Here is a 16,769-nt window from a genome sequence, read left to right on the forward strand (position 1 = left end):
CCGCTCTGGCGTTGCAAACTTCAGGATGTGTTGGAATTATCTGTGATGAAGACATTTTTGTTTTTCCATCAAGGTAGTGTAAACTGTACGTGTACTAACTAAGGTTTCAAACCAGTAGTAATTTGACCAGAGATATATTTCCCTGCTTGAGAACAGCAGTCTTTGTTTGTGTCGCCTGCTCTGGACATCTGGACCTCGTTTCCGGCAATGCACCAAAAGGTGATTACTGTGAGGCATTTCTAAATCGCCGTTGGATCCACAGACCCTCCGACTTGAATCCTCACATCTGGGAGACGGCGGGGTAGCTCTACATTTCTCCTGCGCCCCCCCCAACCCCCCCGCTAGGCTAAATTAGAGGTCTTGTTCCCCGCAGTGTTCCACCCTCCAGCTCTTTTGCCCTTCGTGTGACTCGTAGATAGACGGATCCTGATGAATGCTGCTGGATTCCCTGAAGGGCCGTGCAGCAGCACCTGGCGTGTGAACAGACTATGTCAGCTACTCTGGGGAGGAGACGTGGTTTTCTCTCGGTTTTCCGGCAGAGGTGTGGGGGGGGGGGGGACTATCCCTGTCGAGCATTAATCAGAAAAATGCTCGCCCTTAAACACAGTAGCCTGAGTTTGTGCGTCAGTGTCAAGTTGTCCGGCTCCTCGTGCACGCACTCTCTCCCCCCCCCCCCTCCCCCACATCCCCCCGTCACCTTCTGCCAGTCACTCTAAATGCAAATGTGGGTGATCATTGAAGACAGGCTGCTGGAGAGATGAGGTTGTTATTTAGAGTGGGGGGGGGTGGCGGCGGCGGCAAAGCTCTGAAATTACCAATTACACACCTTGTCCATGCCAGTGCTGGCTTGAGAACACAAGAGAGACAGAGGGAGAGAAGGGGGGGTTGGTGGGGTCCGGCCTTTTCTCCAAACGTCTCTTTACCAGCATATGATGACAATGACGGTAATCCACTCCGTCAGACAGCTGTGGCCGTGTTGCTCACGAGGCTTCATGAGGTCATAATGAGCACACAGTGAGCGCACATCACAATTACAGCGAGATATGATTCTGGAGGATGAATCCTCCAAAGGGTGAGTGCAACATCGTGATGGGGTTGTACAGGCAATGTGTTTTGTTATGCATCAGAGTACATGAGTGTATATTACTACCTCTCGGTCTGGTGTCTCCGTTATGAAGCTGTGGCGCATAGGCAGAAAAAAAATCTATATATGAGACAGTGAAAATCTGTTTTAAAACAAAGGCATTTATTGCGAAAAATGCACTTGACATGAAAAAACAATCAAATCAACCACGGGTCATCGGTACAAGACGACGTATAATGATCACATGGTAGAGCGCGCTGCTTTGCCAGCGCAGAGCATGACTTCAATGGCACAAAAGGCCTATAAATATTCTGCACAATATAGAATAATATATATACTTTTTTTTCTGTTTCCCTCGATGTACCGTTGTTTTGAGCCCGACTCAGTTCTGATGAGGCGTGAGAGTCCACGCTGCACCAAACCTCATAAAGTTCCTTTTTATGTAAAGCGCTACATACACAGGCCCCCACCGTACACACACACACACACACACACACACACACACACACACACACACACACACACACACACACACACACACACACAGGTATCCATAGGAACAAATATGGCCGACATCTAATTCAAGATGGCAGGGTGAGGGCTCAGGCCTCCTCGAAGGACGAAAAAAAGACAGCGGACATTCGTTTTCTATCAAGTCCAATGAAAATATTGCAAGTGTTTTCTGTTGAGTTCCTGTCCAAATGGGAATTACCGCTGCTGCCGATGGCTTGTTCACAAAAGTCAAGAGGTATTTACAACCAGGAAGCCTGAAGCAAAAAAACAAAAAAAAAGTGTACATCACGTAAATAAAACACAGACGACATTTGCGAAACCAGCGGTTCAATATATTCTATTCGAATAGTGACCGCTGTGTTTTTTTTTTAATTCCTGATGCTTCAACTGTTGTAAACTCTCCTCCTCCAAATCAAGACGGACGAGGACCTGTGCCTGGGTTTGTCCTCTTTTCAGCCGGGTACAAACAGACGAGGGGAAACCTGTGCGAGTTCTGGGATTTGTGTTTTCTGTTTTTTAAACTTTTTTTTTTTGTCATGTAGCCGAACGAAGCGGAGCTGCAAAAAAAGAGGACAAGCAGCCGGCTCATCGTTCCCCACAAGAGGAGACGGAGCGTGAGGAGGAGACAAGCGGCGCGTTGGCCCGCCTGATGTAAATACTCAGTGTGCGTTTGTAGGCACTGGGATTCGACTGACAGGTTTTGAAGGCCGCTTTTTTTGGATTGAAGCTTCCAATAACTTACATCATCGTAGTTTTTGACAGTTTTCAAAGCAAATAAACTATATTCTGTATTTAATTTAACTTAAACCACTTAATTAAAAATCCCTGTGGGATATCACACTTGTGTGAAATAGGTACGTGACTGATGGAGTGGTATTTGTCAGAATAGCCCTAGTTCGTAACTGCATGTGTTTTTAAATATGTGACTAAGGAGAATCTAATTGTGTTTTTGGTTTCATCAGTTGCTCACGTTGCACTGCCAACGCTGCGATCACTTCGTTCAGTTCACTTCCAGGTTTTTGTTCACTTTACTTCACAGTATGAGAGACCGCGGTTGAGTTCTTTTCCCTGTAATCTAAACATTGGGATGAAAAAAAACACAAATCTCATTGACAGGCCACCTCCCCTTCAAGGTCAAGGTAATGCTTTTTTTACAATAAAAAGAAAAGTTTGCTACTGCTTTTTCTCAGTAAGAAGTATTACACAGAAAGGAATTCCATAGAAAAAAATAAGAATAAAAATATCTATCATGTAACATTATCCATAGATGTGGTCAGAGAAAACAGATTTTTTTGTACATTTTTCAAATTTTGTCTCTGTAATACAATTTCTGTGTTGTGCTTGTCGTAAAAAGGAAATGACTTAACGCCTTATTCACTCCGACGAAGCTTTTCGTTGATGAAATTCAAGAAAAACAAAAAGTAGTATATTCTATCTAAGATTGTGTATTTATTGCCTTTTTTGTAAAATATATGGTGTTCACCAAGAAAGTTAGCAAGTCACAGTTGCTGTGCTTCATCTCCAGAAACAGGGAAACAAGGTAGATGGTTGTTGCTGGCTGTAAACTAGACAAGCCGTGATCCACACCAAGAAATTCACGAAGCAGACTGACTGTACACTCACTGAGGCCGTACAAAAATACTCGGCAGAGATCGACAAGGTCGGAGGAAAGGTCGTCAAAGGTCGGCCGTTGTGTGATGAGAATCTTGTGTCCCTGCTTTCTGACTTCAGGTGTTTCCTCCTCCACTGTCCGTTCTCCTATGAGCATCGAATCCACACACATTTGGTTTTAAAATATTGCTTCAAAAAACTCAACAGTAAAACCAAACTGTGTTTCTGATTTTCTGATTAGTTGCTTTTGTTCTTTGTTTATGAACTTGCACTGGAAACACCGTCAAGTAAATCATGACGGTATTTTATTAAATATCACCAAGTGCATTCTTTGTCTCTCTAATTCCACATAAAAAGACAAATTCTATCAACCAAAAATCAAAACTTGTTTGTTACTTCATTCTTCATTTGGTTTAACCCAAACGTGGGGGTCTGTAAAGGTCAAATTAAGCTCTATAAATGTATGTAAATGGTATAAATAGAAGAATGATTCACCAATATTTCAGCATTTGTTTTGTGACAGATCATCACAGCTTGACTCCGTTTGGGACAAAATCCATTTCAACACATACGTACACACATATATCTATATATATATATGAAAATAACAAAAAACATAATGCTACATGCATTGTTATTAACATATATGGAGTTGGTAACAAACAAATGTGCTTGTTGTCAGAAACTAGACGTGGACTCGTGGTTCACACAAGTCGGCTCGTTTCGAACAAAGACGGCGCCCAAATTCAAGTTGTGAGGTCTCAGTGAAAAGCAGAGCGGATGCTTCTTGTGCTGGGGTTTGCTGGTGGACGACGCCGAGGAGGAGGACAGGGCGGCAGGGTTTGTCTCTCTGTGCTCTCGGGAGTCTCGTGTGCCTTCAGTAGTCAACCATGTCCAAGGAGTCTGCTGGAGCTCCTCGGATAACAAAGCCGGGCCGCCTCGCTTCCTGTGTAGCTGGTGGAAGCTCGGGGCTAGCTTTCCATTATGTGTGTGTGTGTGTGTGTGTGTGTGTGTGTTTGAATTGGTTGGACAGACGTGGGTTTCTGAAGACAATTACTATTCATCATGGTTTTGTGGCAACAGATTTACATCTGATAAAAGACTTCCGGTTTGCGATGTGCGTCTTTAATCTGAAAGTGTGACTTGTTTAACCAATGTCTGTCCGTCCCTTGTGCGGATGTGCAGCTTGTGTGTGTGTGTGTGTGTGTGTGTGTGTGTGTCTGTGTGTGCGACTCAGAAACAGGAACAGTTCTTTGTTCTTTCGTCCACTTTTTCCAGTTCAGAAGCTCTCGACGAAGCTGCTGGGAAACAGGCCGGTCTGCCCGGTCCTCTGCAGGGTGCCTTTGAACCAGCCGTCCTCCCTCTTCTTGTGGACAAACACCACGTCCCCTTCCCGCAGCTCGATCTCCGCCTCGCTCTGGGGGGGGTAGGGCACCACCACGCGGTACCTGCCACACACACACACACACACACACACACGCACAGCTGTGACACGTGCACACACAACGGCATGGACAAACATCCCGCGCTGTCAGCATTTAAGCAGTGCAGGTCTGAGGCTCTTAGTGTGTTCCTGGGGAGAGCAGCAGAGGGAATTATGGGTAAATGGAAATATTGACCACAGGGATTCCAGTGGAACATGTCGATATTTTTAATGGGTTCTGCCATTGATGGATCTCTCTCTCTCACACACACACACACACGTGCACGAGGAGCAGTGTGCATGCTTGGTGCGATAACTTAAATCCTCCCTCAGCTCACATATCGTGAGCAGAAATCAAATCCCAGAAGATGCAGGAAAAAAAAAGATCATTACTTATTGACTCCCAAGTCAAGTTTTTTTCAACTTATTTCATTTTTGTTATTATTATTAACAGGCGTGCCCACCTCTCTCTGGACAGGGGTTTGGGTTCAGGCCGGAGGACCATCAGACCGTTGCTGGCGCGCGTTGCCGGGGGCGACAGGGGGAAGTTGGTGTCCAGAGAGCCAGACTTCCTGTGCAGGGGCTCCAGCCCGATCGCCCCCGCCATCTCGCCCTCGATCGGGCAGGAGCCGGCTCGCCCGTGCGACGCCAACGGACAGGAACCCGAGCGGCCGTGGTGGTGGTGATGGTGGCGAGGATGGTGGGCGGCGTCGGCGTCGTTGGTGGGCGGGGAGGAAGGAGGGGAGCGAGGTTTCTTCTTGGCCGCGTGCCCCGACAAGAGCTTTAATAACCCACCGGCTTTCCTCTCCTTCTGATGACCGATAGAGCAAAGGAAGAGGAGCAAACAAACACACATGCCGTGACACGTACAGGAATATAGCTTTTGTGAAGCTTATCATGAAAAGTGACAAGATTGTGATGAAAACAATGTTGGTGTAAACAACACCGCTACGGAATATTTGCTTTCTCTTTTCTTTATATGTATAAAAAACTCCCCACAGAGGACAAACGTCCTCCCGACACGTGAATAGAAAAACACACCAATGAAACAAATAGAGAAAAGTTCTCTTCCGTTGACTCGATCTGACACAAGGAATACCGCTGATAATGAAAACGCATTTGCTCCACCCGGCAGTGAAGCAAAGGGAGCTGTGACGGAGTCTTAGGAACGCTGCTGCTTTGGTGTCTCTTTATCTTGGAGACGATGATGTCACTCCTCTTTACAAATGATCAATTTAGCCTCGCTTTGAAGGAATCATTCAACATATTTGCTTTCTGTTCAGGGGGGTTAGATGATCGATGCCACTTTAAGGTCTGTATGTTAAGGAGATAATTAGCTCAGCGTGACGACCTCAGAGGAACATACGTGCCGGATCTACAGTTTATTCCTCTACCCATTGCTTCTGTGCAGCAGAGCTGGTTGATTGGCAATCTCAGAATACATTATTTTACATTTGAGATGTTCTTGAATACTGAATTATTGCTTTAAAACCAGTGTGGCAGGACTGAGAGTACGGAGTTTTGATGTTTCAGAATAAATAAAAAAAATTGCTCTTCACATGGCAATGTCAAAGTCAACTACCACATCAAAATAAAAGATTCTACTCTGATGCATTCTGACCTTCACTCACAGCTCAGGGATAAGAAAACAATAATTGTGGGAGTAGTTACTGCTCTGATTTTAATGATAATCCGTATCGATTATAGAGATTCTTAATGGTACCTGTCAAAGCAAAGTCTCTTTTTTTCCCATCCATGCTTCATTCATGGCTGTACAACACTGGCCATTCAATAGGACACGATGTGATGCAAAGCAGCTGTTGCTGCCGCCCGCTGGCCCGATTTTACTGTCTCAGTCATGACGACTGGGATCAATACAAAGCATGCCTGAGCATAATTACATTTTTCTTTTGAAGATGCATGGAGCATCCATATCAGTCCCGTCTCCCTCTCAGCAATCTGTTTCTCTTATACATATATCAAGCATCTTATTTCTAGATATATTTTTTTCCCATCATGCGCTGTCTTTGCGATGATGTGATGGATAGTTGTCAGGGCAACGGCACGCCGTTGCAAACATGAAAGCTATGAAACAAAATGAAAAACTGAACGTTATTATATTTCTTATATTAACGTCAAGACATAGAAACATTTTGATACAAAGTGACATTTTTTGTTTGCTTTGTCCATTGAGTCATATCGACATTAAAGCTACTGTTAAGTTTAATTATGTGTCACGCATCTGTCACTTCATTCCACCCACAGTGACAACATACATAAATTGTACTTTCAAAAGACTAAAAAAACATTCTTCTCGTATGCAGGACATTATAATTAAATGTGAGGGCACTTAACAAGATTCATCAACCCAACCATCCTTCCACCAATCTTCTTCATTGGCAATAAACTTAACGAAATTCTCCAAAGAGGGCAACGATTATTAGCCAATCCGAGGCACAGGAGGGCTGGTCTTCACAAAAAGACGAGGGAGCCAAAATAACTACTGTAAATTACAGGCTGCCAACTAGCACGACTGTGAAAGAAGACGTCTGGCATGCAGAGAGAATACGCGGCGTTACGTCGGTAAGATTGTAAGTCGTTATTGGTCAATGAGTCTCTTCTTCTCCTTTAGGTTGCAAAACGTTACAAAGGTTGTTTTTTTGGTACCTAAAATATTTAAGAAACATTGGGGTTCACATGCCATGACTTAGGTCATGAAAAAATTCCCCAAAAGCTCAAGTCGACAAATATTTTGCTTTGCCTGACTTGGAGTCTGAAAAAATCAAAATGTTACATTCCCAACAGTGTAAAAGAAAAAGTAGCAAATGCTCATGTTTGAGGCTGAAGGGGTTAGGAATGGAGAGGGAGAGACTCAAACAGGGAAGGAGTGGAGGAGGGAACAGAAAGAAGGATAGGAAAGGAGGAAGGAGAGAAGGTGGAGCGGCAGGAACAAAGCGGAGAGGAGAGAAAGATCAGATATAAGCAAGAAGGTGGGACTGAACTCAGAGGACAAAAAATGAATAATTGCCCTCTCTCCTCTTTCACCTGGAGGCTTAAAGGCTTAATCTGCCTTCTGTGTGTGTGCGATTGGTCAAACTGCTGCTGAGCCACCAGATGGCAGCACGCACTCACAATTTAATCTGCCACACAATTTAAATCCAATCCAGCTCGGTTGGAGGTAGGATACCGAAAAATGAACTGAACCCGGAGTGTTTTCCTAATTCTGCTTTGTAAGTTTTACGCACAGGTTCATAAGTATTATTATCAGTATTATTACTTTTTTACACATTCAAACATTTAAAAGCAATCACACCTCGGAGGAATCCAGTGCCGAGGTCATTGATGAAGGCTGGTTTTGACCTTATCCTTTCAGAGCAGTTATTTATTCAGAGTTTTAGAGAGATGATGCACTGAACTGCAGTTTCTGTCCTCCCCCTGAAGCTAATTACTCTCCCATTTACTCCCCCACGTTCACCAATCTTGAAATTCTTTGACGTGAACGATGTGAAAGAAACAAATGGGACCATAGTAACTCCATCGTTCTCCTCGTTGTTGTTATCTAAACTCCAAGCCGCCAACGGTCAAACGGTATTTTTCTAGACCAGCTTTAATTCTAGCGGCTCTTCTGGACGCATTGTAGTTGCCGCCTGCCTGCACTCTTGACCGTGTGACAGCGCGTGGAACTGAGATTACCCCGACTGCGTCTGCCAAACGCCGTTACCATAGCTGCTTCATCGTTTCCTCTGTGAAAAAAGGCCGCCATCGCCTCCCTGACGTCAAACCCCTGCCAAGCTCAGAGCCACGAAGACAGCTGCTTTTTATACAGAGATGCTCCTGAAAACAGTTGATTTATTTTGCCAACGCTCGGCATCTTGAAATGTCATTTTCTTTGAGTAGAGCAGCGGCTCACCTCCTCTCAGTGAGGCAGGTTTTCTTTTCACTTCCCGAGCATTCCTAAACAAAACTAAAATGAATTTCGAGACCACAACATCGTTCTGCTCTCAGTATGACCGCCGCAGCTTGGAGCGTGAGATATATATTCAGCAGATGAGCGATGAACCTGGATCCGGTCGCGAGCCATCTTTTGAGTGTGATGCTGTAAACAAGGCCGCTGCCTGCTGTTCCATAGTCAATGAGCTGTTTGTCAGCCCGCCATGGATTAGCTGTCCCAGACGCCGGAGCCAAACAGCGAAACAAATGGAGCCGAGACAAACGCGAGCTACCCGCGTGCCATCCTTCACCGTCAGCGCAGCGCCGCTTCAACACCCCACAACGCTGGGACGGCATTCGGCGCGTGTGCGAGACGCCCCTGGGCGAGTGGCACCCGCCGAGGCGGGAGAGGACTACCGGCTCATCGTGCACACGCGCCACGCACAGGCCGGAGATTTCACAACAAAGCCGCGTGAAGTGGAGATGACAAAACACCTTATTTTTAATCTGAGGAGGCGGTCGAGGTCAATTGTGTTGATTACAACAAGTACGGTGAGTTTTATTTACAGGATGACTGAAACATCTTGAGTCAAAGGAGGTGGAGGCACCATATTCCTTTTTCCTTTCACACTTATTATCTGTGCTGAGTGAGGGGTCTGAAACAAGAGCGATTGTGTTTCTTTAACTGAGGTGTTGGCCTTCGCGGCCTCAATTTTTGTTTTGTTATATTAAATTCCCTGCTTGGAAAACTAAATTTGGTCTGACTGGATATTGCCATTGATAGTGACGGGCGGATTTAGAGCTGAAACTTTGACTTGAATAACCAATTTGTTGACTGATAGAAAATTCGCCGGCAGGAGTTGAGATGATCGATCGATCACTTATGTTATGTTTTAAGTAACAATGTTGATTGTTCCATTGTTCTAACTTCTCAGTTGTGGTATTAAATCAATACTTCTCGGAGTTAAAAGTGAAAAATATTATTAAAATATCTATGAGAACATCATGCTCATATATCTACAAATAAGTGTGGTTTAGAATAGCCAGTAAAGCACGCTGGTTGCCATGGGACACCCAGGCAATTTTTTGCATGCACATTTTCACCCCCCCCCCCCCCCCCCCAACAGTCATTAACTCTGAGCTAAAGTGTGCGTTTGAAATGGTTCCCGAGGATGAGGCTCACCTTCTCTGGTTTGGGTGCGAGGATGCACTGGGAGGGGCCTGGCGATGGCGGCTGCAGGGGGCCGCCTGGGTCCCCGTTGAGGAGCGCCGGCGACACGTTGGGAGGCGTGAGGCACGAGAGCGGGGACGAGAGGGGGAGGAGGGGCCTCGAGGCGGGAGAGGAGAGGGGTGAGGGCCCCAGGCTGGGTCCCGGAGACACCATGGAGAGAGGGCGACCCGATTGGCCGGGGCAGCGCGAGGGGGAGGAGCTCTGAGGGCGCAGGGGGGAGAGGGCCACCGAGGGCCGCTCGGGGCTTCCAGCAGGAGGACTGTGGACTAAAGCAGAACATGAAACACACGAGGGAATAACGAGTGGTGTCATCACTGGTCCTCAGACGGAACATCTCACCATCTGAGGACATCAAAATAATCGATGTCTTTGGTATTTGGATCTAGCGTCCCGGTTCTAGCAAGATTCAACCACTGGAAAACCTTTATAGTATAATTTTGAGTCAATGTTATCACGGCGATAATTAAGCTAACCACATGTTAGCCACATGTGTCAATTCTAACCGTCTTCACTTATCTGAGAGGATGAGGTTCAACATTTAAACCTCCTTGCTAAAATGTAAATATGTTACATGTTGTGAATACATAGCAAAGCTCCACTCTAGGTCCCAACTCTTAACAAACCACTGGCATCATAAACAGGCTGAAATGTCCTGAGTTTTAGAACACTTTTCTCAGCCTGCAATTTGTGTGAGGTCATTTGGTGCTCACGAGGATTAAAGTACACAAAAATACACACCCAACATAAAATGCATGTACATGCACTCACATTAACATAGACACACACACACACACACACACACACACACACACACACACACACACACACACACACACACACACACACACACACACACACACACACACACACACACACACACACACACACACACAGGGTAGCCAGCCACCTGCTCTTCTACACTGCAGTGCTCAGGCAGAAATCCATAGAGAGGCGCACTGGTCATGTGACAAAACCGCTAAACGACACAACTATGCACATACTTTATTTTGTAATGTAGACCAGATGTGCGTGTGTGTGTGCGTCTGTCTGTTTTTGTGTACGTGAGAGTGAAAGAGGGAGAGAAAAACAGAGGGAGAAAAGGAAAGAGGTGGGGAGAGGCATGAAGCTCTGTCATTACGCCTCCATAAAACAAAAAGCACAGTGATGTCATTCAGCTGTTTCTGGTAGCCTGTGTGTTCATTTGTACGTATGTGCGTGGGAGTGCACACAACTCCGTGTGCGAGTGCGTGAGTGTGTTATTCTAGGTAGTGTTCCCACAGTGTTTTCTCTTCAGCCTTCCAAAAGAAAATGGTCATCATTATTTTCTCAAAAGGGAGAAAGAAAGCAGGCAAAGAGAAAGGGGAAAAAAGGGATTCTGTAGAGATGAATAGACTCTGAGTGGAGAACGAGGTTGATATGATCAAGACCTTGAGCAGACGCACGTGTGTGCGCGCGCCTGTGTCAGTAGCAGGCACAAACTGAGTGATCAGAGCTCTTTGTTATGTAGGTAACTTGTGAGTTGCAGCGTGTTTTCTTTTCTATTCTACCACGGCCGCTAATGTTCGCTGACAACTCAGGGCTTCTGCAGAGCAGGGAAAGAAAGTGTGAGGATGTTTGCTTCCGAAGAACAGCCATCACATACGTGTTCTTATCACGAAAACAGTTCTCAGCAGATGGAAAGGCGGTTCCGACTGTCACCCCGCAGCGGGCTCACACCCGCCTCTGGGCTTCTCTGTGGGCTTTCCTTTCCCCAACAGTCAAAAGACATGCAGGTGAGAGCCGTTCTCGGGGCCTTCGGGGGGTTTTAAGACGCTGACGCAGAGTAATTGCAATGCCCCCGGTTCTGGTTGCAGGTCACCCCTCATCTCTCTTTCGTCACTTCCTATCACCTCTGTACTGTCTCTCTATCTTCTACAGGCAAAAGAGCCTGAAATATAAATGAGTCACAAGGTCAGAGGAAATTGCAAACAAAATATTTAATGTTGATGTGAATGTCTGTCTTTTAAGCCTTGCAATAGTTCATGAATTGTAATACATATCAATGGAGAACAAACATATATTAACACCTATTGGTTTGGGAATAAGATGCTCAACGTTTTTAAAAGATTGTATCATCTGAATGTTCAAATGTTGACACATTTTTTGCCACGTGCTGTATTTCAATGCCACTAACTGGTTCTCATCCCTCATTCATTTGGAAATTCACCGATCAATATTATATTATCGCGTAATGAGAGACTCTGGGGATTAAAAGCTGCAAGATGCACGATCTGCACTCTGCACCTTCAAGCCTGAGGGCTGGCGAGGAGTCTCATCATCACAGGCGCGATAATGCAGAGAATGGCATGAAAAACATCAGACACGGAGACGGATCTCTATGTAAGTAAATACTTTCTTTTCTGGCTTAACATTCCTCTGGAGGGATGCAACACGACTGGCTTTAATGCTGCTGCTTCTGTTGCAGAACAGCAGGATGTTTGTTTGGAGTTCAAATTGTGAGTCACTAAGTTGTGAGCCATTCAATCTCGGGTGCCACTTTAGGAAGAACGTTATACATTGTTTCTTTTTCTATAATCTGCTGGGCCCGAGCCGTTTTGTTAATCAGTGAACGCGTGATCAATCGATAGACCTTTAAAACAAGCAACAAACGAAACAAACAGATGCTTCTGAATGTTTAATGAAACCGATGCTTAATGATTAAATTGCGCGTGTGTGTGTGTGTGTGTGTGTGTGTGCGTGCATTTCTGCTTACCCAGCTGCATTGAGGTGCGCGTCTGATTAACCGTGTGCTGACTGAAGTGCAGGCATTTCTTCAGCTGCGCGGCGGCAGTTTGCGGCGAGGAGGCGGGGCCTGTGCCGTTCACAGAGCTCCCCAGTGGGGTGGAGGGACGGGACGAAGAGGGCCCCGGGGACCCTGGGGACGAAGGGTCTGAGGCTTTACTGCACCCACTTCCTCCTCCTCCTCCACCCACTGAACTGGACAAAGACGATCCCCGAGAAGAGCCAACTCCAAACGGAGCCCTACGGGGGGGGGGCGAGAGGTCGAGAGGTCATGCTTTTATTATTTGAGGCAATCGAACCAAAAAAAACCCCCATTCAACTGCTGACTAAAATTGCTACCTGTGGTTTAGAACACCTTCCAGCACTCGATCACACCTGCTTGTGGTGTTACCACGCTGATGTTAGCAGGTGTAGCGTCAAATCAAAGCTGTGCCTAAGAGCATTCTCACGCAGCATAACCAAAGCATGTCGATGGCGGGCGTTTCGTTCATAACGGCAGAGCAAAGGGAGCAAACAGGACTTTCAAACCTCAGTCATTTCATTGCTGTTATCTGACTAATGCATTAATGTCCTACTGTAACATATATGGAGCTGCAGGCTGCAGACGGCTGAATGGCAGAACAGTGAGCTGAACATTATCGACTCGGCGGTATTGACACCGTTATGGCCGCCCAGTGACTTCACGTCACGCACATACAGAGTCATGGCTTTGTGTGTGTGTGTGCGTGTGCGTACTGCACGCCTGTGTTAAAACACAAAAGTCATCCACAAATTCTTTCATTTGAGGTTTTCTATGTACATCACACGGACTGCCAGCCGCTAGTGTGGTTTTTCAACCCGTGAGTCGCGGCCTTTGACCCCGATTTGGAGTTGCGGCTGCTGTGTTCATCCTTTTACCACCTGCTTTTTAGTTTTAGTTGCTATCAGTAACTTTTAAGACTATTTTACAAGACGACAAACATTCGTAACGTTCGCATAAATTTGCACGTTTGCCACTAGAACGTGTCATAAATCCCAAATGTGACAACTACAACACAAAAATAAAATCACGTGTGTTTGTATCAATCATCATGACAAATTCCACAACAAGTATGTAAATGGCGTTGCACAAAGGCGGTTTGGCAGCTTGTGTTGGTGTCGCTCGACAATGTATGCGTGTGCGCGTGGCTGTGTGCGCATCTTTGGCAGCCTCTCATTATCATATTGAAACATTTCTGAGCTGCACTGCAGACAAAGGAGGGAGGAGGGGAGAGGTAAAGGAGGGGGAGAGAGGGAGGGACGGAGAAGCAGAGAGAGAGGAGGCTTGCGTAAAAATAACAAATTGCCTCTCATCTGATTACTGGCCTGTCCAGTCTCTCTCTCTCTCTCTCTCTTTATCTCAGATTGCATAACGGCAGAATATGAAGCAGCCATTCATATCAAGTGAAGAGGGACACCTGCTGTTTTTGCTGCTGTTTCATCTCTTTGTATGATTTTCTGTTTCTACGCCTCAGTCTTTTGCTTTCTCTGACAATCTTGTATTTCAATTTCTTTCCATCTTTCTCCAACTTTTTCTTTCTCTGCCCCATTAGTTCTGTTGCGCTTTGCCTCTGCTCATCCTTCCTGTCTATCCTAGAGTACCATATATTTCTTTTCATAACCATTTCTATTATTCTAATTATCTTTTTCTTTCATTTTCTCCCTTTTCTTTGGCCGCATCATGGAGCAGAATACAGTTTAGAGAAACAGATAATACAAATGTATTATAAGTGGCAAATGGGATTTCAGCACAATCATTTGGTTTTAACTGCTCTGTGAGTGTTTTGGAAGCCAAAAGTAACAATGATGATGAGGATCCTCATGATGATGAGAATAGTGATCTTCTCCGAGTATGTCGTAGCCCAACGTACAGCCAAAACACCTCAGGTTCGCTATGGCTACTATTTTTCTAATTGCAAATCAGTTAAGTTAGATTTTAAAAACCAAAAATTAATTTTCAAAAAGGGACAGATGGGTCATCCACATTTTTTGATTCTAATTAATACTCTAAAAACTTGTTTTTTCTTCCTGCCGAAAAGGAGTTTCAAGAGGTTTGCAGTCCCCTGCAGGTAAGTAATACCCAGACGATGCTGTTGCTGGTGTGACCAAATGCCTTTGGTCGTTTTGATGAAAGCTAAATCCTGACAGTGCCCAGTGCGCAGCAGAGGCCAAAGCAGGCAGGACACAGTATTCTTTTTGCCTACACAAACTCAAGTCCCAAAACACCACGTTTTGGGCTTGAGTTTGTGACAAGAGGCAGCGTGAGTACGCAGAAACACGAGTGCCATTACAAGCAATAACAAGTAAATTACACTGCTCAGTCAGATCTGTATTCGGCCTTCAGCTGGAGCTGGGGAATTACCACAGAAAATTAAAACGCCGATTACACAGAGTGCACAACCACTTCCTTTGTGTGACAAAATGAGAGGCCTTAGACTGATTGTGCTGCGCTGCTGTGATCACACGACAACACCAAAAGACACAAATGACTGAGGAGTGGAACAAAGCTTTGAAATTACAGCTGCATATGAAAAATGACATGCAATGCAGAGAGAGAGGAAGCTCCCCGACCACCACTTCGTACCCGTCAACCCGCCCACCTGACTCAATCAATACAATAGCAGCAGGTGGGGGTGTTTTTTGTGGCCGAGAAACACCTCGACAGCCCCCTCTTTTCCCGCTACGTTAGCTCAGCGTAGCTCAGAGGACGTGAGAAACTGTGCTGGAGCTGCACGCTGCCAAGGTGACCTGCTTCTATCTGGGTGCTGCAATGTTCCCAGGGAGACCCCCCCCCCCCCCCCCACACTCCCCACAAAAACTCTCCATGGTCCCGATGATCGAGCCTGAGCTCACTGACCTGGACACCGGGGTGACGTAGTTTCCCGGGAAGACACCAGAGGCTGCAGTTCTCAGCGAGGTTCCTTTGAACCAGCCGTCTTGACACTTCTCTGTCACCCGATACATCTCTCCTTTCCTAAGCTCGAGCTCGTCAGCCTTCTGGGGCTTGTAGGCGTATAAAGCCAGGTATCTGTGGAACAAAGGCAACGGTCACATTCCAGAATGTTTGTTAAGTCAGCAGGAAATCTGGAGAAACTGTCAAGCAAAAACCAATTATGTTTCATGTGGATTTCCATTACAAATGTAAATAACTGTGGGAATAAACACATGAATGTACATTTGCAAATTAATCATTTAACAAAACAGTAGACATTTCTGTCAGTGTGTTAAGAAGGGAGGAGAGACCACCAAATTTCAATGCTCTCTTACTTCAATCAGAGAGCAAATAGCTCCACAGTTTCCATATTTAGTCATCAACAAACAATTTAAGGGATTACAAGAATTCATTAAAATAAAAAAAGAGAGTCTTAACAAGTGTGTATTATTACACCTCTTATTATTAGTTGTTGAATTAAAATTTTCAGAGCACTGGACGCAAGGATAAGAGCTGACGTGCTTCATGAAACCACAAAACCACAGTTTGATTTACAACAGGATTTTTATCCGTCCAAAAAGAGGAACCGCTGAGGTTGGGCCGCCGACCGTGTACCATCAGTTTCCTCCAGATTCGGAAAGCAACTGTAGGTGGCAACTGTAAATACGGGAGCTTACATAGCATCTAAAAGGAAGACAATCTTGATTAAATAGTTATTTTTTTTAAACAGTTTTTACCCAAACAACTCAATATAATGACCAGGTTTGCATGAACAAAAATGAGGCCTTTGGAGATATTCTAGTATGGAAATTAAATATGTTCTACTATTACTACAATCTTTATTAAGACCAATTTTGTTAACTAGAATTAAAGGGTATTTGGGGTATATTGCATGCCGATAAACGACGGACTACAACCCATTTTCAGAATCGGAATTGGCTGACTCATCAAATACAAGATGTACGACTGCATTAATATTGCAGCCTGGGATTTATTATATTACTAATAAAAATTCTAGTCATTTTTAGTCATGTGACCAACAGAGGCTGACCGAATGATTACTCCCAAGTAAATGATGTGCTATACCATCAATGTGTTATCAGTATGTCTTTGTTTACCTGCCCACTAACAGGAAAGACTATTAATGTGATACTTATGCGTCTTAATATATGTCAATGTTTGCATGTGTTGAGTATGGTGTGTTCCATCTATGGTAATATATGAATGAGAAACGCGTGGTTCGTAG

General features: G+C 45.0%; 1 protein-coding gene across 2 annotated transcripts in view; it reads right to left on the reverse strand.

Annotated features, from left to right (window-relative positions):
* Positions 1-3,029: 3,029 nt before the first annotated feature.
* The window catches only part of LOC120833561 (E3 ubiquitin-protein ligase SH3RF3), a 64,288-nt gene continuing 50,548 nt past the window's right edge, over positions 3,030-16,769 (reverse strand). For both annotated transcript variants that reach the window (XM_040200750.2, XM_040200749.2), the window contains 5 exons: positions 15,449-15,619; positions 12,545-12,813; positions 9,745-10,058; positions 5,096-5,442; positions 3,030-4,656 (listed from right to left, as the gene is read on the reverse strand). In XM_040200750.2, coding sequence (XP_040056684.2) covers positions 4,488-4,656; positions 5,096-5,442; positions 9,745-10,058; positions 12,545-12,813; positions 15,449-15,619 — 1,270 coding nt within the window. In that variant the 3' untranslated portion in view covers positions 3,030-4,487. The remainder of the gene's footprint in view (positions 4,657-5,095; positions 5,443-9,744; positions 10,059-12,544; positions 12,814-15,448; positions 15,620-16,769) is intronic.

The sequence above is a fragment of the Gasterosteus aculeatus genome, chromosome 16 (genome assembly GCF_964276395.1).
Source record: "Gasterosteus aculeatus chromosome 16, fGasAcu3.hap1.1, whole genome shotgun sequence".
Classification (NCBI taxonomy): Eukaryota; Metazoa; Chordata; class Actinopteri; order Perciformes; family Gasterosteidae; genus Gasterosteus; species Gasterosteus aculeatus.